General features: G+C 46.7%; 1 protein-coding gene across 3 annotated transcripts; it reads right to left on the bottom strand.

The window, feature by feature from the left end:
* ACSL6 (acyl-CoA synthetase long-chain family member 6) lies at window positions 1-24,206 on the bottom strand. Of its 3 annotated transcripts, none has more exons than XM_010022912.1 (19): window positions 24,052-24,206; window positions 22,316-22,380; window positions 21,569-21,670; window positions 21,325-21,424; window positions 20,643-20,821; window positions 20,085-20,117; window positions 19,002-19,053; window positions 14,343-14,416; window positions 11,244-11,321; window positions 8,898-9,032; window positions 7,703-7,837; window positions 5,897-5,992; window positions 5,019-5,091; window positions 4,089-4,177; window positions 3,414-3,530; window positions 3,038-3,181; window positions 2,266-2,367; window positions 1,948-2,019; window positions 1-141 (listed from the first exon to the last, which is right to left on the bottom strand). In XM_010022912.1, exons 1-19 carry the CDS (start codon window positions 24,086-24,088, stop codon window positions 1-3), a joined length of 1,824 nt encoding a protein of 607 aa, XP_010021214.1. In that variant the 5' UTR covers window positions 24,089-24,206. The 3 variants fall into 3 exon arrangements, with proteins under 3 accessions (XP_010021214.1, XP_010021215.1, XP_010021216.1); XM_010022913.1 differs by lacking the exon at window positions 11,244-11,321 and adding an exon at window positions 11,379-11,456; XM_010022914.1 differs by lacking the exon at window positions 11,244-11,321 and adding an exon at window position 13,505 and having other exon boundaries at window positions 8,898-8,989.
* Between the last annotated feature and the right edge of the window lie 1,052 nt (window positions 24,207-25,258).

Here is a 25,258-nt window from a genome sequence, read left to right on the forward strand (position 1 = left end):
TCAGATGGACACACTTGAATATAGCTCTTCTATTTGTTTTTTGAAGTAATCTCGTAGTTCTGGTCTCTTGGCCTTTAACGTTGGTGTCAACAAACCGTTTTGTACTGAGAACATATCAGAGTGAATGTAAATGGCTTTGACCTGTAGCAAAAGAGGGATATATTTACAGCAAAACTGACAGGTATCACACTGAATAAGCCTAATTCCTTGTTATGGTCTTGCTGCCATAACCTCTGGCTGTGCCCAGGGGATCCAGGATTTCCCTCACCTGCCCAAGTTTCCTGAGGTTCCACTAAATCCCTCCACCACCCCTCCCTGCTCCCTGCTTGTTTTCCTGTGCCCACACTGCCAGCACAGAAAGGAGCTCTTTTGGTCTTGCAAAATTATCATGAAGCTTTGTAGGCACAAAGAGCGCACATGGCGATGATCATCTTTAAAGATGGTCTTTTATTAGCTAATTAAAATGATATTAAATCATTCAGCCCAGACTAATGGGGTTTTCTAGGCTGCCCTGGTTGGCGGGGGGGTCTCTGAGCACTGCAGGGAGCCTGGCAGTGAGGAGTGGGGAAGCAGAAAAGGGCTGCGTGACTGGCCACAGTCACCAATGGAAGAGGATTCCCCAGCCATCTGCTGCTCTCCTGATTCCACAAGCCAGGCTGGTTTGCATTTTGGTCAGCTGGGAGTTGCAGGAATATAGACTAAGGATCGGTTCTTAAACTCCTCTTAGATACGTGACTCATTTTTCCCCTGAAAGCACTGTGGTCGCATTCCCTGCCCAGTGATGTACTTCACAAAACCAGTGTTGGGGCTGTTAAAGCTGCACTGGCTGTTGGGTTCCAGAACCCAGAGCTCTCACTGCCAAGTTGGAGGTCAGGCTCAGGCCACTGACACTGCCGACAGGGACAGGGATGATAAAGAATCCCTTTTCCATATAAAGGGGATCCGGTCCCACATGAACACGAACTCCAGTATCTGGCTCAAATGTTGGTTTTCAGACTACATATTGCAACAGAGATTGAATGTTGAAGCCCTTTAGTTTTGAAATGTGAAACACTTATTTTTTAGAAAGGTGGCAAGGCTTTCCTCTCTGCTTTATAGTTTATCAATGGCAGACTCCTGGTACAATAGATTATTTGAGGACATTTCATACCATGAGACCATGGGAGGCACAAATCAGACTTATTACCACAAACAACTCTGTGCATTACAAACCATGCTTTATACTGACTCTTTAAATTCATTTCTTTTTACTATCATTTGATTGGCATATGAACTGAAGAATAACAAGTTTATGTTTAGTGGTGTTTCTGCTGCGATATGGCGAATTGCCCATCAGTTACCACCCAGAAACAGTCTCAACAAAAGCAAAATTCTATGCTAATTCTATGTAACCATTAAGATGTTCATTATTTTAACAGAAAGAAGCACTTGACATTTTAAAACGTGGTGGGTTATTTTTTTTTTACTGTGTTTTTAATGCTGTGTAAACTGTGGCTGATTTCTCACCTCTCCTCCTGAAGTGTTTGTAGCTCTGCTGCAACAATATTTACACAAGCACCAGAAAAGAATGAGTGCTCAGGCTGAAAATAAATAAACCAGCAGCATTTCCTAGGTCAGTTATAAGAAGGGTAATTAGTGACCCAGTTTCTCATCACTGCTTTCAGTGGCAGAAGAATCAGAGTCCTGCACATATTTATCTTGACCCCTGGTTGTCAGACTGGAGATTATGTCCCTGGATTAGGTTTTTACTTCTACACCTAAAACTTGCACTACATTCAATTCAAATTTCAAGGGACTTGCTAGCAATAGATCTCTCCTTCCAAAAACACTGGGTGCAGCTGCAACAAGGATATGGAGTAACGTAGCCAGTGCTTACAAATCCCCATTCAATACAAATGGACAAATCACTTGAACACACTGAATAATGGATTAACTGTTTCGTTTTACCTGCTCAAAGGAATGAAGTCCACTCTCCTTACCCAACCGTACCATGTCTTCCATTATCGCTTGCTGCAGCGCCTGGGTTAAAGCACAGGAATTCCTCATGAAATGTCAGCACCAACCTTACATTCAATTCATGTCATTGTTCATCAAGCAGACATGTTTCTGAGTGAAGGTCAAGTGCCTGACTGATAGTCAACACACAACTAGCAAACATTCTATTAAAGAAATACACAAACGTTTGTGCGGTGCGATGATGTTAACTGCTTCCTCAGAATGAAGAGTAAGGTTATGTTTTATGTGCAGACAGACAGAAAGACAAACCTTATTTTTACAGAGTTCTGCATAAGTTCCCTCAAACCCTCTTTTCTTTGCCCAGCCTGGCATAACTTCGGAATCAGGCACCACAATTCCCACCAGAAAGGCCTGGAGGTGGAAGAGAAGGAGAGTTGCAGGCAAGAGCTGAACAATATTTAAGGCCCTACATTGACATGAATACATAAGCCAGGTGAATTTGCTGTGTTTATCACCTCTTGTGTAATTATGTCAATGATTTACTAACTCGTCATCATTAATTATACTTGGGTGTCTGTGGCTTTTCTTCAGATAAAATAGTTACCTGTGGTGGTATCATTTATACACGTTCAGTTCATAGGCCTGGGAGACTCAGGGAAACTCCTGTGCCAAGGGAACATCATGCTTGTGGGCAATGGACACGGAGGGATGAATCACGATGGTTGCAGAAGCTGCACACGTTTGTATAAATATCCAAAGAAATGGGACAAGACTGGCCAAAATGTGCAGGCAGCGGTCATGGAGCAGCAGTGGCTTTGCCTTCACTTGGCTTACCGCAGCAAGGTGGCAAAGGAAAGCATTAGGGTGCCACTGAAGCAAATTTAAAGGCTTGATCTTCAGCCACAGCATCCTCCAAGCTGCTTATGCTCCCATGTGGCTGGCAGCCAGCTCCACAGCAGGAGGGAGGCACCAGGGTGAAAACCTGACGTGATCCACTCACGCTTTCCCCTTGCTCACACCCAGCTCTCTGCCTTCTACTAACACAGAGCAAAGTAAGACTTTGTGAAAGGTTCGTTTTTACCTGCAGGCTGTCTCCATGGACATAGATCTGGGCAACAGGGTCACTGCGGATATAGATATTCTCGATCTTCTCCGGTGCAATATATTCTCCCTGAGCAAGTTTAAATATATGCTTTTTCCGATCAATAATTTTAAGAGTCCCGTTCTGTTAGGAGAAAGAAATGAGAAGTTCTTTAATCACAGAGACTCACCAAGCTGGTTTTAACAGAGCTCTACATTGCCAGAAAATGCTTCGCTGCTATTTCAAACCTATTCTGTAAAATATAAACCGAGTCCTCTGTAAAGGCAGATCTGCTTGGAAATGTAAGTGGAGTACTTGGAAATTTAAATAGGATAATACAACTGACATAAGAACTAAGCCTCTGATCAGCACGCACAGGTAACCATTTCCCAATGTCTCCCGTGTGAAGCCAGCCCTCCTGGTCCAGCGCCTCCGTTGTCTTCTCTTCATCCTTCAGATAACCTTTGAAAACATTTGGCCCTTTCACACATATCTGCAAAAAACAGAGTTGCAGAGAAATTGTTTTATTATTCCACTGTAAATTACTAACAAGCTAAATAGTAATTCACTAAAATTGAAATGTTTTAAAGGTTGAGTTAATGACTGTGCTCCATGAAATTAAATGCACTGTTATAAAATTAACTGTGAAATATGAAGTAGGGATTGCAAAACTGATTTGCTCGAAGTTGATTTGCACTCAGCTTGCAGCTAAAAACACCCCAACGTTATTTCAGTAAGTGTAATTTATGTGCAATACAGAAATAACAGCAGTGTGGAAATCACAGCATTCAGCTTTTCTTAGCTGAACTAATTAATTCAGTCCTAGCTGTTGAAGGAATGAGGCAGGTCGCTGGCTGGAAGTACTGCCACAGCCCCTCTGTAATTAATGCTTTGCTGTTCTGCTGCTGAACTGATGTTTTCTTTTCCTGATTGCAATATATAACATATCAGCAAGAGCGCACCTTACAGAGGTAAAATGCTTCTGTAACTACATAAGTACTTAACACAATGTTAACTAGCAAGGATTTGATATAAAAACGTGATTTGCTACCTCTCCTTCTCCTTTGGAAGCAAAATAATTCAGCTCTTCCACATCCTTCAATTTGATTAAGTTACAGGGCAAAGGAGCTCCTACATGACCTGGAAATCAAAGTTATCAAGTCACTTGTCATCAGTCCTAGGAACAATAAATACCAGTTCATTATCAGTTGCATGCATAGTTGTAGACACACTGGATATTCTTGCAGGAAACATATCTTCATGCAGCCATAAGTTCCTAGTTAAGGTTTTGTGTTCTTAAGACTAAATACCTGAACGTCCTCTTTGGATATAAACCCTGTTTTCAAACATACTGAAATACAAACCATGTCTCCATTACCCGTAAGAGACTATCCCTTTTTTAAGCTTAATTCCTTATAAAAGCACACAAAGCTCTGGACTCTCATCATTTTAGGAAAAAATTTAAGGAAGAAGCTCCAACACAAACCACTCTGTGATTCTAGGATTATCTGAATCGTGCCCAGTGCTGATTTTTATCTGATTTTGTCAAGACCGAAAAGCTTTGAAAGCCTGAAATATGTAAGTATTGAGCAGTGGCGGATCTGTATTGAAAGCCTGGCTTTGCTCACTAAGCCCATGAATGTGTCCATCTTTTCTTTGTTCCAGCATTTCATTCTAACAAACATTCATTTAAATTCACCTCCAGTGCTCTAGAAAGGACTCACAGCACCGGTAGTGCAGAGATAAGAGTCTCACAAATAACACCTCCAGCGACAGTTCCAAACCTCCCCAGGCAAACGTGCCCCAGCACCTGATCCCTGTGCATTTATTCTGGTCTGATGACAGTTTCAGGAACATGATGTTTGCTGAAGATCAGTCACACAGTGGTGAACGCCACATAACGCCCTGTGATGTTAAAGTCCTGAATTTCCTAAAGAAATCTTCTCTTTTCCATCTGGAAATGATGGAAGAAAATCATTACCTGATGTCCAGTCACCTGGCGTTGTAAAGGTGCACCCGGCTGTGCATTCTGTTTGGCCATAACCTTCATAAACCTGGCAAAGAAACAGGAATCTTGATAACAGCTCAGAGGATTTCACTAACACACGGTAGAAGTCTAAGCATTGCCTTCTGCTGCACAGCCCTGCAGCTGCGCTGACAGGAGCACATTTTACATGGGACACTTTCCCTGGCTCTTTCCATACCCAACATTTCACTGACACGACTACGAGTTACCCTGGCTCTGTAGAGCTGCAATAGTGAGAAGACAAGTTCAGCACTTAGCTTTTGAGCCAAGTGTATTACTCTATGAGAGGAATTTATTAGTGGGGAGCAAAAAGGTATTTTTGCAGGATGGTTTGAAAATACTCCTTTTACACTTTTTTTTGGCCTAATTTTAGGCTCTTCAATGAGGCCTTTTAGTTGCCCTGGACTTTGTGTCAAAGAAAAATAATATAGAGGACAGCTTAAGTGGGTTAAATTGCCCTCTGCAGATAATCTTTCTCCATTTATATATAGAATAAAGCTCACGTAACGAAGTGCTGAGCACGTGCACAAGTATATTTAATTGCACATACTCAATTAAGTGCTGAGAGCGGCTGGGATGAGTCCATGCTCTTTACTGGCAGCTGCCTGCAGCACAAGCAGCTCTTGTGTGCTTCTCACTTCCAGGGCCACCAAGAAGGGTCCCTGCCCCAGCCCTGGGGCTGTGGGAACAGAGCTCCGGGGACATGCTGCTCTTGGACCAGTCCTGATAAAGCTGCCCTAAACACAGCACTGAGGTTCTAACCCCTCTCCTTTCTTAAACGCAGTGTATTTCCCAGCTTGAGGGAACGCATCCGAGCAGCCTCATGAGCCCACCTGACACCCGAGGGCTGCACGGAGGAAGCCCAGGACAGTTGGAGATGCAGGAGCAGCACCCGTGACGATCATTCGGACGCACCCGCCGAGACTTGCCTGTTCGGTAGCAGGAGAAAAGGGAAGAAAGCATCACAAGTTACTACAGGTGGCAAAACCAGCAGCACCCGTGAGTACTGCTCGTGCAGCGCTCGCACAGACGCTGTCTCTAGAATAGAGGCAGGGAATACCTTAAGGTCCTTTCCAACCCTCACTCTCCTATGATCCTATGAACAGGAACCAGCTCTGAATCTTTCCTTAGCGATAAATACAGCTCATTCTTAAAAGAAAGAACTCTCCTCCTTGCAGGTAGACAGAGTGCCTAAAAAATCAACCATTCAACATACGGAGATGAGAGTCCCCCGTCTCTGTCAGGGTGAGCAACATCTGCCTCTGGGGAACTGCAGGGTACAAACCAGACCCTTCCCCTCCAGTGCTATTTGCACCTCATCAATTTTAATGAATTGGCTCCCAATTCATTAAGCCATCTAAAATAACATCGTCCCTTTCTTCAAGCAGATGACCTTCAAACATTTCTGGAGGGTGTTACATCAACTCATGTGTCACATTTTACTTCCTTCTCCCCCCTTCATTTCCTTTTTCTTGTTCTAAAAGAAGAAAGCCCAGCACAAAAGAAAACAAGGGACTGAGCCTGCCAGTCTCGCCAGAGCCCGAATCAATATGCAGCCCGGCTTGCCTCGTGTCTGCGCGCCCGGCAGCACCACGTGAACTCTGCTCTTTGCACGCTGAGGACAACTAATCCGCAGGCGAAAAGTACAGTCAGTTTCTTTAGTTAAAAATAAAGTGGCATGTCTCCAGGATAAGTGATCCGATTAAAAAATGGAGTAATCAGAGCCTCCCGGAGCAGGACAGAGCCCAAACCCCCGCGTTAAAGCCAATTTAATCTTTTTTCACTGAGGAGATGCATGGCACACAGCAGGGCATTTGCTTTTATTTCCCTTATTGTTCAGCTGTGATTTACAAGTGCAGTTTTCTCTACGCTCTTTTCTTGTTTTCCTGGGGAAAAAAGCAGTTTTGAATTTTTATCTGAGAGGGGCTTTGGACAAGGGATGGAGGGACAGGCTAAGGGGAATGGCTTGAACCTGCCAGAGGGGAGATTGAGATGAGCTCTGAGGCAGAAGCTCTTCCCTGGGAGGGTGCTGAGGCGCTGGCACAGGGTGCCCAGAGAAGCTGTGGCTGCCCCATCCCTGGCAGTGTTCAAGGCCAGGTTGGACACAGGGGCTTGGAGCAACCTGACATAGTGGAAGGTGTCCCTGCCCGGGGCAGGGGTTGGAGCTGTAGGAGCTTTAAGGTCCCTTCAACCCAAACCAGGCTGGGATTCTATGATCCCGTGAATATGCCCAGTTGAACTCAACCCTAAATCCAGTCATATCTGTAGAGAATTTGCAAAGAACTTTGGAACAACATCTCATTGATTAGATACTCATCTTTCCATGCCCACCTTCCCGAATTTTATCCCCAGTAGGAGGAGACAGGGATAAGTTTGCTGCAAATTTTGGCATCTTATGCATGGTGTTGAAAAACAAATACAAAAATAAAAATAAACATGGCAGGAGTTAATGCAGAAGTCAGTGGAACAAGAAACTGCTCCATTTCCTTCACCTATTCAGTTTTCAGCCTGCTGTTCACCAGTGAGTACAACTGCCCACATCATGAGGCAAGCAGACCACTTCGACTTCAATGAACACCAGTCACTGCTAGAAGAAAAGAGAGTTCTTTGCCCTTAGCCTCACTTCTTGCACAGTTTACCTGTATTTTATTGAAGAACAGTTTGTCCCACAAGCTGTCATTTCTAATGATCCCGTTTCGAACTTCAGCCTTTTTCCTTCTTGCAGCAAACTCCAGAACCCAGCGCTTGAGGGACGTGTCTGCCTGGCTGAAGATCTGCAGCACAGAGAGAGAACATCAATACTGCCCTGACCATCACAGCGCCCAGCTCTGCAGGGGCCAGGTAGTCACCACAGTGGCATTAGTGGTGCAGTTAAATGAGGTTACACCAGGGCTTTGTTAGTGGGGACATAGAGGAGTGGTTTGTTCCTCTCCGTGCGCTGTTGTACGTGGTGTTCCCTTGGGAGGAAGAAGAGAGGGGATGGCAGTTGACTACATTTACATGGCTGTTACTTCTATATGATTTCCATGATAGGATTCAGTGAAATCATGCAATCTGAGCAGCTGGGAATGAGCAGCGTGACCACTGGAGCAGGTATTGGTGCTGGCTGAGGAGGTGATAGGGGCTGCATTGACCCGAGCTTCATCACACACCAGCATGAACTACATCTCCACAAACAAGAAACCCCCAGTGCCCATCCCTCTACTGAGGCACCAGAACCCCTGATGCAGCAGTCCTGACCTTGGGGAAAAATTAAACCAGTAGCTTGCGCTTAAGCTCATCTTTAGAGGATAAGTCTGCTGAGGAGTAAATATTCCCAGCTGGTCAGATTTAACCTGACCAGACATGTCTTTAACACCTTTCAAGACTATCTCCTAGATATAAAGATTTCTAGATCCAAAATCCACCCCACATTGACACTGCTTAAATCCTTATAGTCTTTTTGCAGCTCCTGATTTTCCGCTGTCATTGCCACCAGGAAGAGAGGCTCAACTTCCAAAACTGGTTGAAGGGCACAAAGAGTCCGAGTGCCCCCAGGTTTGACCAGTGTTTCTGTGATGAAAACATCCCTCATCTCGGGAAATATCACCAGTAACCTCAGTGAGAAGAGGGAATGAGGCTGATATAGAGGGATTTAATCCATGTCAGCAGTCTGCATAAATCAGTTTACACACTGGAGCAGCCCTGTCACTTACACAGGGTAAGGATATGTTTGCAGTAAGGCAGAAACAGCACCATCTGCACAGGAAATATCTGTGACTAAGGGGATTCTTTCATGTAAGTACTAGAGGGACATAAACTTTATCATCACAAAAAGAGCCAAATTCAACTCACCTTATCATACATCCTGTTCAGCAGCCGCGGCACGACAGGGAAGATGGTCGGACGCAACGCTTTCATGTCGTCAGATAAGAGGCGAATATCGCCTTGAAAGAACCCGATGCGCCCTCCATGGCAGTATACTACAGACTGGTGGGAGGGAAAGGAGCACATGTCACCTCCCTGCTTTTAATTCCCATGGCAGAGCAGCCCCCCAAGCACAGAAATGCCTTTCCTAAAATCCTACTTTCCAACATGGCAAAAAACGGGGCTTCAGAAATACATACAAAAGTAACAGTAAATTTTGCAGTGAATGGAAATATCTGGATATTTCTGGGCACTTTTCAGTACTGGCAATTCAGCATCCACCAAATTTGCCACTGGTTCTGGAAGAACGGGGAACCAAAGCTGGTTCGGAAGGGATTTCCTTTCATCCCCTGCATACGGGGATGGAGAAGTCTGAGTTATGGTCAGATTCTGGATCTGAACTTCTCCTTTACGCCCAGACCTACCGCAGCAGCTCACAGCATGAGGACCTACTGTCAATAAAGAAATGGATATTAAGAAACATTCTAAAACACTGAGCAGCAGCCGGGTTTTAGATGTTAATACTTTAGTCTTGTTTAAATACAACAATATAGACTACGTTAGCAGTACAGTGCCTGATCCTGTATCCCAGAAATAGAAGCCCACTTCATAAAAGGTGCTCAACTTGTATGGAAACAATAGATCCAGAAGGTTTTGTGCCTGGAAAGCAGACAGGCCACTTTCATCGGATCGGAATAGAGCTGGATGTGTGGGATCAGGTGCAAGGAGCTCTGGTCATCTGTGACCCCACAGATGCCTGAGAACATCAGCTCACTTTGGTGCGCTTGTCTTCCCCATATAACTAAACCAGCTTAAAATTCCTTAAGACACACCTAAGTCATTTTGTGCTATTCCTAAATATCCCTAACACTAACCAGAGAGCTCTGCCAACGGTTAGGGAGAGTCTCCATCAACTGAAACCACAGGAATTTCACACATGTGGTGTGGTTGATGACCAGCACGCTGCTGCACCTGTGTTGCCTGCTGCACATGCACAGGAATTGAAAAAAGGAAAGTATAACCAGTGGGAATTATAAATAGCTGCTAGAAATTTCCTGCTTTAGAGAATGTACGTATGTAATTTTCACTGTAAGTTCCAGGAACTAATTATGTTGGGTAAAACTGGGGAAGCTGCAAAGTGCTGCTGTTCCGAATGCTTTTGAAAATGACTTTTTAGCCCTTTGGGGAAAAATCTTCATTATCAATGAGCTTTTTTAACAGGGAGGATAAACCTGAATATCCTCCAGGCCCGTTTCAATACAGCAACATCCTGTGAAACAAGGTGATTTCAGATGTTCTGATGGCTTTTTCTCCCTCAGCAGATGACTTTTGAATGGTTATATTCTTGTTTGCCCCCATGGTGGTGGCACACTGACCAGCCTGCCTTGCAAGGGAAGAAAGGCTGTGCTGTGATTCTCCAAACCTTTAATGGACTTTCACTTCCAATCTGAAAGTTTGTTAACAGGGCAGAACATGTTACTTCTGGCACAGATGTTACTGAGAAGCGGGGATTACACTCAGGTGCTTGTCTGGCTCAGCAGCAGTCCTCCCTGAGAAAGCACAGAGCTGCAACTGAGTCCAGATCCAGTCTTCACTTACTGGATCAGGTTTTAGTTTGCAGCTTCTCAGGCCAGGAGAACTGGTGTGATCATCTCATCGATGTGCCTGACGCCCCCACTACAGCACAAACCTTCACCTGGCTTTTGAGGAGATGTGAGAAGTCAGTTCTCAGGCTGGCCTGAGTCAGCACTTCTGTTTGCCATTGTTTCCAGGGGACACTGACCAGCTAATGCCACTGAACACTGCCCTGCCAGGAGGGTCACGTCTGGCACACCACGATCTTGGTTTCCTCTTTTTCAGTGTCTGTAAGTTTTGTGCAGAGCTGGTTATTTATGCAATAAAAGGGTTTTAGCTGATGTAGAAAATGGCACAAAATTATCCTTTTTGCTCCCCTGATGCCTCATCCTAAAGTGCTCCGAAAAGCTGCCCCCCGGATTGTGCAGGTAGCAGTTTCTGCTCGTGGACAAAGAGCTGGTTTCCAACCTCAGAGCCACCGGTGTAAGCTGGAGAGCTTGGGAAGATCTCCTGGAATCACCCTGGACTCATGGCCATGTCACTGAGACCAGAGACGGGGCCCTGGTGTTACGCATGTGGCACTTCTGGAGTACAAGCTTTTTAGTGCTACAAGATATCGCTGGTTATTTAGTATTTTATTCATTTTATAGGGTTTTTTCATGTGGAAAAGGGTGATTTCCACTGACACCAGGACCTTACCTGTACCATTCTCTCAAACATGTGTGCTAAAGGCAAATACGAAATGTGTACATCCTCACAAGTAGGAGACCACTGACTCTGGAAGAAAACACAAGGAGCCCCACGAGGCCTCGTCAGTTCAGGCAAGTTTCTTACCTGTATAACTCGTTCAAACATGTGAGCCAGAGGCAGGAAGGAGATGAGCACATCGTCCTGTCTCGGAAAGATCACTTTCTGCAGGTGAAGGGCATGGGAGACAGAAAGGAAAGAAACACTGACAGGAAGACAACAAGAAAGTCATAAAACAATAAAAAGAAAAATGGCACCAGAGGAGCAAAAGGGTAAAGACTGTCAAGAAAGGAAGGGAGCAGCGTACAAAGTGAAGCGTTAAGCCACAGTGTCAATGAAGCTCGGTTAGCAGGAGAAGTAAAGAGCACGGAGATGCACACAGAGGCCAGTGGAGAGGTCTCTCCATGGCAGAAGGCTTATTGTATCCACACAGCTCACGCTGGAAGCAGAGGCTCACCCTGACAGAGAATCCCATTTTTATCCATTGCTTTCTACCAGGAGGTGCCGAGACCAGGATTCGCGCCCTCAGCTCTGCGCAGACCCACAGGATCCTGGTGTAAACCTGCAGGAGCCTCCCAGGAATCCGCAGGGCTCTGCAGAGCATCCCTTTTCCACATTGCGCAGAGCCCAGTGGAGATCACAGTGTTACTAGAGTCAAAGCTATTGATTTTTTGTCCTTCTCCTTTGGTTAATCATTGGTTTGAATCAGAAAAATTAATGATTGTTTTTCAGCTGCAAAAATTAATGACTTCTGTTAGTGTTTCTTGTCATTTGAAGTGATTAAAATGGAATTTTAAGGGCATTGTCAGTGCCCCACAGACAGGCGCAGTGGGGAAAAGAAGCTGGACAAATTACGCCAAAAATAAAGTGACCAAAGTCTTCAGTTTGCCAAGGTTTTAACTCCGTCTCACAGGCTGGAACAAACACAGGCCGTGGGAGCCTTACTCAACCCATGCCCTACCTGCTTTACTACCTGCCTTTCCAAGGGTAAGGCTTGCTCTGATATTACAGATAAGAAAACCTGAAAGCTTGATTACCCAGTAACTTGCCCTGAGGCCAGTGGTTAGAGGAAAATGGGTACAAAATCTATTAGCTCACAGTATTAGCAGTTTATACCCACTTTGCATCTCCACTGCTGTGATGGAATGGATAGCCTTTGACCTGGGACACAGCGGTGGGTGAAGGCACACGAGATTCTTCCTTAGGGAATATTTCATTGGAGTTACAGCTGGGCAAGTCAAACTGGGGATGTTCTCCCACCCTTTACCTACTGAAGTCAAACACAATTGACCATGTGGGTGTTCTCAGCATCCCATTTCACATTATTTCCTGTGTCAGCCTGAATTAAGCCATTAGGGGCTGCAGAGCTGTTTATACATTATTTCACATTGGCCTCGTTTTCTGCAAGCACAGGCATGTAAACCCATTAGCATCTCCAGCTATTCTGCTTTCGTTTCTAACACTGCTTTGAGTGCCCAGATAATAAATGGTTTTGTTTTAAATCAGGCCAAAGTGATGACATTGAATAGTGTCTTGAAGCTGGCACAGTTGTCCAGTTAAATGCAAAACAAAACCAGCTTCTTAGCATCTGAGAACAACCTTATAAAAGCTTTAGGGTCACTTCAAAAACTGTTCTCTTGATCAAAATCCCTGAACTAAGCAAAACTGGCACAAGAGAATGCGAGCAGCAGATCTGCAGCGCTCCTCAGCTTTAGGTATCTTTATTCTGGTAATTTATACTACTTCTGCTGCACTTTGCTCGACTGCATTTCTGAGGTTAGGCATTTGCCCTACTCGTGTGGGTCAGCTACAGGCATTTACGCTCCCACCAACAATACTCTGGTGACTGCCACTTGAATTTACAACCACTTACTCCAGACTTACATCTCTATCTGATACCTTCACGATTAATCAGAGTCCCATTGCCACCAGTGAACACTAAATCCATTTCTATGTCCTGGAAGATGCGAAGTTGCCTTAGCTCCCTCAAACCAGTTCCTTCCCAGCATAAATGCTCCTGCCCTTTGAAGCTCGGACCTATCTATGCACCAGCTTTCATTTGGGCATCTCGCTGCCTCTGAAGCCAATGATAGCTCCGTGCTGTGAAGCCCCAGGGTTGGCTGCGGCAAGTTGTTGGCATTTCATACTGGGAATTACTGGAGTCACAACACTGCAAATACTCCAACGTGTGAGTTCAGTGGGACTCCTCACACCCTGTGTCCGAGTTTCCTTACAACACAGGGCTGGAAGTCTCAGAAAGTTCAAGGGTTAAGATAACCAGACTGCAGTATTTTCACTAGCAACAGTAGGACCAGCAGGGGCTATAAGGTGACAAATTGTGCACCCGTGTGTACATCACTGCTTTATGGAATTGCCTGCTTACTACAAAAAATAGATTCCTTTATGGAATTGCCTGCTTACTACAAAAAATAGATTCCTTATGTTTGTTAGGTCCTTAATACGTTGTGCTGAAGCACTTCTGCTTCCCGTATCATTTCTAAACACAAGCTTACACATTGCATGAAACATTACACAGATACTTGGCCAGTGCTACGCTTTTTTAAAAACACGTATGACAGAACCTAAAATATACTTTGATATCAATGAAATTAGCCATTCTTGTAAAAAACATATATTCTTATACATATATATGCACTTCATAAGCAGAGAGCTTGAGGTAAGTGAGTACATTGTGTGGGCACACTGGGACACAAAGAGCACAAGTGGACTTTGTCAAGCACCACTTGCAACTGTAAGGAGCTTGTTTGCTCTCCTTGTTCTTCAAAAGGAGTTAATGAATTGATTTACAGGAGCCAGTGTTGCTCTTCAGAACCGCTTTGTGTCCTACAGAGCCAGGGAGCCGGTGCTGGGAAGGGGATTTAATGCCCTGCAGTGCTCTAAGCTCAGATTCGCTCCCATTTCCATGGATTTGGCCTTCCGAGTAAGAGAAATTTCACCTCCTTACTGCAAAGGCCCATTTCCAGCCCATGCAGGACACAGCTCAACCCGCCCCCCGGCCCGGGGCAGCACTTTCTAGAGCAGGGTATTCACCTCTGTCACTTTCAGAAAGCCCGAAAAGTCCGCGACCACGTTCCCATGGGTCAGCATGGCACCTTTGGGGTTCCCTGCAGGAAACAGAGAGAGATTTGGCAGGTGAGCAGCAGGGAACTTCCAAAACCTCAACAAACCCCACAACGCGAATGGATAAACCGTTAAATTCTGCATTGTAAAACGTCACTTTCTCAGCCGTTTCTGTGCAGTGACCTGCACCAACAGCACTTACTGCAGTACACAAAGGGTAATAAAATGATACTATAAGCACAAATATTTCTATTGGAGACTCTGAACAACACTTTCCACCAGAAACAACCCAACTGCAATGTGCGAGAGCACTCGGATGGCGCAGTTTGATGAGCATGGCCGTCAGACCTGGCTGACTGCTCACAGCCTCCCAAACAGGGTTTATGTCATACAGATGTTGACTAAGAATGATCTTCAATACCAAGAAACCCCATTGAAAGAGCTGACAAGCTCTTACTTACCCAGTGTGCTGGATATCCTGAACAATGCAGAAAACAGGTAATACATGGCAAAAATTAGGCTACAAGAAGACTCTGTGAGACTGTGCTTAAAGGAAATCAGTAATGCTGCCAGCAGCACAGCAGAAGCGGAGACAGCACTGACTGCATCAGGGAGCCGTGTTCTATCCCGGTGCTGGGCACTGCCCTGCAGTGTTTCACCTCCACACTGTCAGTATTTGCTTTTTCACCCTCTTCTCTCTCTTTTGCATTTCCTATCTGTTCACACACTGAAATACGGGGTTTGTTAAGCAGTGAACACACAGGCTGCAACCGCTGGGCGCGCAAACCAAAGCCGAGGGCTCCATCCAGAGCTCCCTGCCCGCAGCGCTGGCCCAGAGCACTCTGCACATCCTCCTGCCACAGCACCGTCCCTTTCCATCACCCTTGGAGGGTTTATTGCTGAAAAGAAGGTGCAGGTCAGCTCAAATCAAGATTATGGAGCCAGCCTCCCTCTCCCCAGCGTGCTTTTAAGCAGATTGGTTTAATTCAATCTCAGCACTGCAGCGAGGCTCCTGCTATGCCATGCGGAAGCTGATCGGAGGAGCTTTGCCTGTAGGTACCTTGCACGGCCCCAGCACAGGGATACCCCAGGAGCTCTGCAGTGCTGTTACAGCTGATGATGGATGCAGCCACCTCACAAAACTATAAACCAGCAAAGATTTCACTCTGGTTTCCTCCGATTAGGAAGGGGCAACGGTGTTTTGTGAGTTGGTTTCAGCACAGGAAGATATTCTTCATCTCCTTGGTTTGGGGTCAGTTTGTACCTACGTGGCACAGCCCAGCTTGGTGCTGAGTCCTGTGCCCTGACAGTTCCCTGCCAGCGCCTCCACTCAGCTTCACCAATAGCTAAATAAAGGCCCAAGCAGAAGTAGTCATTATTGGAGGCATTTATTGCACTAAATCAGGACGTTTTGTACACAGTGTTTTTTACTGAAAACCCACACTTGGTGTCCCAAGTGCCTTTGAGTAACTTGGTCCCAAATACTTGCAGATGGACAGGGTGCACAGGGGATGCTTTGGTGTTGTGCTCGTCCTCCTCCAAAGCTCAGAGGTGAAGCTGGGGCTGACATCTTTGCCATGTTGATGCTACATTGGGCTCCTGCCCCAACCTATTGTACCTCATGCTTGTGGCACCAGCTCAGCCAGGCAGGTTTCGTTTCCAGGCGCTTATTTTCACAGCTGGGTGCACCTGTGGATCCAGACCAAAGGAAAACTCCAGGAACCAATATTGGTTGGTGCAGAAATCACTTGTGTTATTTGTATGTAGCCAAACAAGCATGCTCAGCCCTGGCAACTCTATACGTAGCTGTATTCCCACAGCGTTGCACAAGTTCCTCCACGTTGGCATCAGCAGGTCACACATCAGGGGAGAGGGTTGGTTTGGAAGTTCAAAACTGTGCCCTCCAGCTATACCAATGGCAGATCTTGCTCCTGCACCTTGGCACAGCTCTGCAGCCACCTTCTGGAAGATTACACAGAATCCCAGCCTGGTTTGTGTTGGAAGGGACCCTAAAGCTCCTCCAGCCCCAACCCCTGCCCCGGGCAGGGACACCTTCCACTAGAGCAGGTTGCTCCAAGCCCCTGTGTCCAACCTGGCCTTGAACACTGCCAGGGATGGGGCAGCCACAGCTTCCCAGATGCTTTGAGCTCAGACTCATGTATCAGCCCACCTCTACACTGCTGCTGTGATTTGGCATCATTAACACTGGAGCCTGTCTAGGATGCTGAACCTGCTGCAGACAGGACACAGGAAGGATCCAGGATGTTCACACTGCTCCAGGCGTGTCATGGTGATCTGAGCAGAGGTACTGAACTTGCATCAAAGACAGAGGTGTCCAGAACAAACCATGCTCCCATGGGAGCTGCAGCTTTTTGAGCTGGCGGGCTCCTGTAAATTTTGACCTTCTTTAGTAGTTGTAAGAGCAACCAGCAAAACAGATGCTCCTTGCTACGAGCCCCTTCCCAGAACTAACACTTCAAGATTAAAAAGTTGGCAGTGAAACTGCTTTTCCTTTAAAAAAAATCAATGCCAGACCTGCAACACTGCTCTCAAGCTTGAATACCCTCATCCAGACACTCATTGTGAGTATCCCGTTACGGAACAGGGTCAGTTAGAAGCCTGGGCATGGCAATTTCTCCCTGTCTTGGTGCCAGGCTGGTTTGGCAGCTCTCATAAGCAAGGGAAGAACCTTTTCCATGTTGCTAAAGGCGTCTTTCAAGCAGTAGCTCCAGCACTGACTCAGTGGTGTGATCCATCAGCATTTTGGGATGCAAGCGCTCCTCTCCCCCAGCAGTCAGGGTTATGCACTGACAGGCTGTGAGAAAGTGCTGGGAAGCAATTTGTATCCAATGGCTTAGAGGTGGATCCTTAAGGAAATGTCACTTTGCTTCTTTGATGGTGTGGGGGCATCTGTGTGCCTCTGGCCCATTTCTGAGTGCTGATGAGTCCTTGGTGCCGCAATGAAAGATGCTCATCATCTGAGCTCAGCAACCTCAGGGCAGGCATTGGGCATCTGATCCTATCAAAGAAAAGCACACGTTAAAGTCCACTTCTGGTGGGTTTTTTATAAACAGCTAAATTTATTTCCCATTCTACAATTTCCAGGTTACAAACTCTACAAGTAAGGTTTGATTCACACCATACAAGAATATATGGAGCCCTTCAGAATTGAAAACGGCCTTGAGAACATATCCACTGGAAGAATAGCCTAAATCTGGTCATTCAAAATAGCCTGGTGGGGGGCTGTATAAAAAACCAAGCCTTTTACACCAAAACTCAACATGGAAACCAGATCAGAGTGGTGTTGCAACCCCTGGAAAAGGCAGAAAGTGATGTGCAAAGTCCTCCAGCAGCAGAGGCTGGGCTGGTGGTTCACAAAGCATTGCTCTGTGAGAGCTTTGTCAGCAGATGATTTCCAGAACATGAAATCTCTGGTTTGGATGGGAGAAAGCAAAGAAAAAAGAAAAAAAACCCCGTCTCTAGTCAGAATGTCTTATTTAGAAATACAAATATTAACAAAAAAGTGACTCGAAAAGAAATCCTTGCTCTGCCCTTTAAATCCCACACAAACACATGGTGCCCCACTGCGCCTGCAGGCACAGCTCCTTGGGATTCCTGCCATTCCCGTTTGTGCCCAGCCACTTTGCACTAGCAGAGCCAGTGCTCCCAGCACACAGGCTGGGATGTCTGTATCCTGCACTGGGATCAGTCTTTGCCTTTAGGGATTCCCTGTGCTGAGACGGAGCAGAGCTTAGGCTCCTTTCTCACAGTGCACTGCCTTGGGGTACCCTGCGGCGCCCAGACCTCAAAACTAAGAACAAAGGCAAAACCCCCAAAGCCTTTTAATACATTTTGAGTTTGTACTTGGAGCTGATAAAGCAGTTGCCCACCTGAGCTGCAGTGCAGGTCTTCTCCAGGAGGTGGAAGATGAAGATGTCCCCTCTTGCCCAGCCCCATCTGCAGCCTTTGCTGTCCGCAGGCTGAGCAGCACAAGCAGCTCCCATCCTGGAGGGCAGCTTGGTGCCAGGCAGCACCTCCTGCTTGCCTAAATCAGTGGAGGCCAAATCGAGGATGCTTTAGGGCTAGGACCAAGCATTAGGCAACACCACGATCATCGGTGAACCTCAAGAGCTTGGTCTTTTTCTGCAGGTAAGTTCTCAAGAGCAGGAAATTCCTGCAAGCTGTATGAAAACCAGGAGAGAGGGGAAGGTGCTGTGTCTGCTGAGAACAGGCAGCGAAATGATGCTGCTCCTCTCCAAGAAAAAGGGGCCAGTGGCTCATGAGTACCAGCAGCGTGGTGCCCCATGGCCCAACACACCAGCAACCGGGGCTGGGGACATTGGTGTGCTCAGGATACAGAGAATGAAACATGCACGGATTTCCAGACCACTGGAAAATGGTTTTGCCAAAGTGTGTGTCATGGAATGCAAGTGAAAAATAAATATACCAGTGTTAGTAATTTGCAGCCTACAGACACGCATACACACATATATCCTTAAACATTAAAAATGCATGGAAATATCATTGCCGTATCAGCATAACATCAAGTTTGCACATATTAAAGTGGTATTAATAATTCATTTGATAATCCAGTCTAACATTTTGATATTAAAATGTCTCTTCTTTTACCTGTGGTGCCACTAGTAAAACAGACAATTGAGAGGTCTTCTGGTCGAGGAGGCTGGAAATGCACAAGGAGAATAAGGAAATCACATCAGTAAAATGCAGACAGGTCAATGGTAGACTGTTGTCATTGTATAAACTTAAAGATCGAACCAATTCTATTTCAATACTGCCATAAAAAGCTCTCCTTCCCCTTGGCAAATATAAAAGACCATCATAATAGTCTCTTTATCAGATTCTTCAGCTGAGGCAGGCTCTATTCCTCCCTTACGTTTTGCCCCAGCGGCACAAAGGGCGTGCTTTAATGTAAGAGGACTTTGATGGAATCTTCGTCTTGCAGTTTGGGTTTTCAAAGACAGCATCTACACCTGTAGGCGTGTGGGAAAACCTGAGGGAATTTACTCATTTCCTGATGAATGCTGGAGACGTGGCTATGCTCAGCAGGAGACAACCTCCTGAAGCTCCCGTTTCCAGGAGTGTCTCCGTGTTCCCAGTGCCACACGTGTGTGCTGTGGTTACGGGTGACTAAGTGAGCAGCCTGGAAATCACTTGTGTGTGACTATGAGGAGCCAGTGAAAAATATCGATGTTATTTCCCACCGATATCCCAGAGCAATGCTCCGAGTAGTGCTTCCGAGCTATAGAAACCCCACGGGAAAGCCAAGGGTGCAAAACCCCCAGTGCCACCTGGGTAAGGTAGCGGAATGAGTTTGGCTCAACAATGGCATTTAATTACTGTCTCATTAAGATGTCTAGCAAGGATGAACTGTCTCAGTTAAGTGAGGAGGGTAGGAAGCAAATACTGCACGTCCCAGAGTAGGTGGCAGATGCACCATCCCTGGAGACATTCAAGGCCAGGCTGGATGTGGTTCTGAGCAACCTGATCTAGTTGAAGATGTCCTTGCTCATTGCAGGGCAGTTGGACTAGATGAGCTTTGAAGGTCCCTTCCAACCCGAACCATTCTATGGTTCTGTGATCCCAGCTGATGGCACTGACAGTCTGGAGCAAACCCTTCCCTCCTGGGGCAACGAAATAAATGTAAGAGCCAGCTGCAGTTGTAAGTGGGAGAAGCAGCACATCAACACTCACCACAGGCACATGACGACTCATACGGCCACAGTCCTGAAAGAGATTAAAGCAACAAAGATGATTTCTACTTCAATTCCTGTGGTGTAACCCACTTGCTAATAACCCGCAAGTCACTAAGGGGGAGTGTGAGCTCCAGCAGAAATGTTTGTGGCTAATGGTTAAGCCATCTTCTCTATCAAAAGTTTCTTGCATTAACTGCAATGTCATCCTTGGTTTTCAAACAGAGCTTGGGCTCCTTGAGCCGGATTCACACTGTTCCATCAGTGTAAGGCTGTAATTACATGTAGGACAGTGTCTTGAACAGCAACCCCCCTTCCCAGGCTTAAATAGCAGCTGATACCTTCTGTGAGCAGGAAGGTTCGAAACGTTGGCTCTTCTATCAACAAGGAATAACACCAAGAGGCAACTGCACTGAGAATCAGTATCATCAGGCACAGGCTGCTCTTTTGTGCTCTCCAGACACTGAACACACCACACAGCTCACAAATCCCTGGTTATTTTACTGGGTTTTTACAGAAACCACAAAATAGAGTAAAAGGAGAGGGAGAGCAAACTTACCTCCACCTCCTGCATGGTCTGGATGCGAACTCCACAACGCCTCCCTCTCTCCGTCAGCTCCTTCTCAAATGGGTCCATCAGGATGATGGAGCTCAGCCCTGGTGTTTCTCTCCTCTCCACGTGGTCCAGGAGTGTTCTGGCTTTTTCAGGTTTGTCACAAATGACTGTGGAGATGTCAGCTGGAAGAAACCCACCCAAACAAGCTGTTCACAGTACGTGTTTCCTGGTGCTGGCTCCCAGCATTGTGCCAGTTCTGATATTCACTTCGGGAATCCCAGAATACAACAAACATTTCTCTTAGGAAATCACTGCAATTTCCGCTGATCTAAATCAGTGCCAGAGCTGTAGCTGACATCTACAGTTGTTCTGGGATCCAGTTCAAAATGCTAAAATCGCTCACCACATGGGCTAAAATAATCTGTGAGGCACAATGTAAAGCAGCACAGGAGTGGGTGGCCGTGGAGTAATTCTCACAGCGACAGCAGCCTCACCACCACTGTGCGTGACTGGGAAACGCAGCAGAGGCAGCCCTGACCCACCACGGGGACACACAGCTCCCCAGGAACCTCTCTAAGTGACTTCAGGACAATGAGTAAACTCGCCTGGCTTGTGGAAGGCAAACAAAATGAACCATTCTGAGCAGCAAAGCTGATTTCTGAGGTTACATCAATTCTGCTCTTACCTGTGTTGACGATGTAACGAATGGCTCCTGGACCTAAGGTGTCATAGAGGGGAACCACCACCATGGAGTAGGTGTAGCAAGCCAGCTCGGAAATGATCCACTGCAGGAGGACAATCAGAGTGTGAAGGTGAGAAGGGGGCCATGGGAGCAGATTTAACCCACTGAGAACAATCTTCAAGCACAAAGCAAGCTCACAAGCCAGGAACATTAGTAATATAGCATCAGTTGAACTTAAAAGTCTCACCTCGGGGCGGTTTTGAGCAAAGACCCCAATGAACTGCTTTGTGCATGGCTTGCAGCCCTGCTGAATAAGGCCTGAACCCAGAGCTTCTGCTCTTTCAGCCACCTGGAATGTGAGGAGAACAAAACACATAAAAAAGATGAATATCAGCAGTATCAGACTAAGTGGAGACTGAGCTCTCAGATTCTCACATTTGCTATCTAAAAGCCCATTGCTTTACATTATCATGAGCCATCAGCAGCTGACTGGCAGTTGACCTCTGGCTGGCAGTGCCCCACGGGTTTGGAGCACGTCAGTGCCACTGTCAAGAGTGGGCTAATGGCAGTGAGCTGGTCCCTGAGTGCCAGCACACGTGTGTAACACCAGGATGTGCCTGGCTGGAGAAACAGAACCCTCACAGAGCACATCAGCAACCTCCCGCTCCGGTGCATGCAAAACCAACCACCTGGAGAGGGACTTCTGACAAGGGACAGGACAAGGGGAATGGCTTTAACCTGCCAGAGGGGAGATTGAGATGAGCTCTGGGGCAGAAGCTCTTCCCTGGGAGGGTGCTGAGGCGCTGGCACAGGGTGCCCAGAGAAGCTGTGGCTGCCCCATCCCTGGCAGTGTTCAAGGCCAGGTTGGACACAGGGGCTTGGAGCAACCTGCTCTAGTGGAAGGTGTCCCTGCCCGGGGCAGGGGTTGGAGCTGGAGGAGCTTTAAGGTCCCTTCAACCCAAACCATTCCATGGTTCCATGATTTCCTGCTCACCTCCTTGTAGGACAGCCACTGGTAGGGCTGCTTGGGCTTCCTGAAACCCAGGCAGGGGCCGTTTTCTGGAAGACACAAACAGAGATGATGGAGTCACAGGGGCAGTGACAGGCATTAAGGTGCTGCCCAGAACCAGGCTGCAGGGATGCAGAGGAGCCCTAAAGAATGAATCCATTTCTATCAGGATTGGCTTTTGCTCCTGGAGCAGAGAATGCAGGAAGCCTGAGGAGCTCACAACACATGAGTGCAGCTAACAGAGACTGCCTGCTGGGATCTCCCAGTCACTTCAATCCTCCTCCCTGAGCTGCAGTGGGGACAGCAGCAGTTTGTCCCCATCAGCCTCATTAAAAGACACTTCTCCGAAGGCAGTGTGAGCATTCGTGTCTGCCACGGGCTTTCATCCCAAACAGCAGCTCCCACTGCTTTCGCTGCTTTTTGATTTAAGCAGTTCACAGTGAAAACTGCTATTTTTAGCCCAGCCTGCTCTGGAGGAGAGGAAAACAAAACACAGCACTATGTCACTGGAGGAATATTGGGAGCGTTTAATTCCTTTGCTAACTGTGCTTACCTGCACAAGATCCATCCCTCCAAACACCTCCCGAGTTATTTGTCTGCGGGGTGGAATATTTGCGATTCCACTGAGGCTTTTGGTGGTACCAAAAATAACGTGACAGTGAAATGGTTGTGTTCAACAAGGAGGACATCACAAGCAGCAGACACAGAAATAGTTATGACAGAGGAGGGAAGAGCCATCGTGGCTTTTTAGAGTGGGAAATGTCTCACAAGTGCGTAAGAGCTCTTTGATGATAACATCGATCGTGGGTTAAGGGTGATGGACTGATACACCATGCTCGGCTTTCCTAAGAGCTTCTGGCAGAGCCCCTTCCCCTGCCCTGTTGTGGGGTATGAGGTTAGGAGCTGTCTGAGTAACTGATAAAAAGGCAGCAGCAAGGAGAAATAACCATCAGTATCTGCAGCGGAGGAAGAGCTCTGTTGGGTTCCACAGTTTTACACCCGGATCAGCCCCATGTAATGTATTCACAAACACTCCAGAACTGAATAATGTATGATGAGCTCTGCTGACACTGCAAAATTCAGGACATTAAGGTATCTGCCAGTGGCAGCAAAGAGATCTTCTGGTACCAAGAGATTGCACAGTAAAATTCAATGGCATTAAGGGCAAATTAATGCATGTTGCAAATAAGAACCCTAATCCCACATGTAATAGTCTTATATAGTTTCTGGGCCTCCCAAACCCTCTTAGGCTCTACACCCTCTGGGCTTCTGCACTTTATTGTCCTCCCATACTCTTTTAGCCCCCCTTTATCCTTAGCAATCGTATCTCCTTCAGCTTCCAACTCTTGTTTCTGCACTCTTTGTCCCTACTGTACCCTTGTGGACTCAAACACTTTTTCAGCCTCTCCACTATTTGTGCCTCCTCCGTTCTTTCAGCCTCTACAATTGACTTCTACAGTTCTGTGGTTCCCACATTCTGGTGGCTTCCTATTCCTTTTTGGGTCTCCCATGCAAATTCAGCCTTTTAAGTCCGAATGGACATCTAACACCATTGGTGTCTCCCACACTTGTATGGGCTCCTGCGCTCTCAGCCTCTAGAGCCGCACTCTCTAAGCTTCCCTAAGCCTTTGAGCCTCCCCCACCATTTGGACCTCTGCATCATCTGGTCTTCCACCTATCCCCTCCTCTGCTCCCAGTCCTCTTCATCACTGTGCTCTCACCGGAGATGCTGAATCCCCTCCTGAAGACCTCATACATGGTCCTGGCGTCATCGTAGTAGTGCGTCAGCAGCTGCGGGCTGTCCCCGATCACCGACCGACGTGCCCCATCCAGGCCCTGTGTGACATGACGTGACAGGATGTGAGACACACACCAGCACCACCCAACGGGCAGGAGATGGGGAAACCAGAAAGCAGGATGCTCCCCCGATGCCATATTCTAGCCCCAACACCCAAAGGGATGGGAGAAGTGGGATGTCCACCTTGACACCCCAGTATCATGGAGAACCACCTGTCTGGAGTGGAGATCTTGACCCAGACAGGAGATGATTGGTATTTCCCAAGGAGATTTGAGGAGGAATTGCGAACCTACAAGTAACAGAGCAGGGATGTGCTGTAGGGAGGAACTGCTCTGGGATCCACAGGTGCCCAGGGCTGGCACCACAGGCACCTTCTCAAGGACATCTAGTCCAAGAGGAAGGAGAGTCTAAAGCAGAGGCCAGGCTGCAGACCCCAGTGCACAGGTTCAATAGGGGTGTTTTAGGGCGGGCAGGTTGAGAGGGACCAGACTGGAACTGTCCTGTGAACCAGAAGAAGTCTCACTACACTAAAGCCCTAAACACAGGGGAAAACTGTCTTGGAAAGTGTAAATACCTCCCATCCTTTTGAAACATTGTTGGAATTACAGACAGTGATGTTTTAGAGGGGACATCAAAAAAAGCTTTAAAAATTCCCATCACACTTTTGGATACTTATTTAAATGGAACCATTTTTCAGAAATATTTCTGCTCTTTAAACCAGAGCAGCTCCATTAAACTTTAAAACCCTTTGCAGGCATGGAAATTAATAACTCCTCAGGCTCTGAGCATGGGTTCAGGTCTCCTGCTTGTTGTTATATGAAGTTTGCAGCAGCAAACTCAGCAGTGGGCGCACAGAAGTGCCAGCTGATTTGATCTCATCAGTGGTTGCCTTTCAGTGGTCTCTCCCATGTAGTGGCAGCTCCTGTAACTTTTGGTCACGGGTGGTTAAGCAAAGCTAAGACCAAAATGTTGCTGGAAGTCCAAGAGAATAGATTAATGGGCTGTGTTCTGGTTTTCCAGTTTACAGGAAAAGATGAATTAAGAAGCAGAGCAACCCCTGGCATAGTGCACTGCATGTCTGATGGTGGGCAGTGCTGCCTGGGTTCAAACTTAAACAGGGGAGATTCAGG

The sequence above is a fragment of the Nestor notabilis genome, unplaced genomic scaffold (genome assembly GCF_000696875.1).
Source record: "Nestor notabilis isolate BGI_N333 unplaced genomic scaffold, ASM69687v1 scaffold28649, whole genome shotgun sequence".
Taxonomy (NCBI): domain Eukaryota; kingdom Metazoa; phylum Chordata; class Aves; order Psittaciformes; family Psittacidae; genus Nestor; species Nestor notabilis.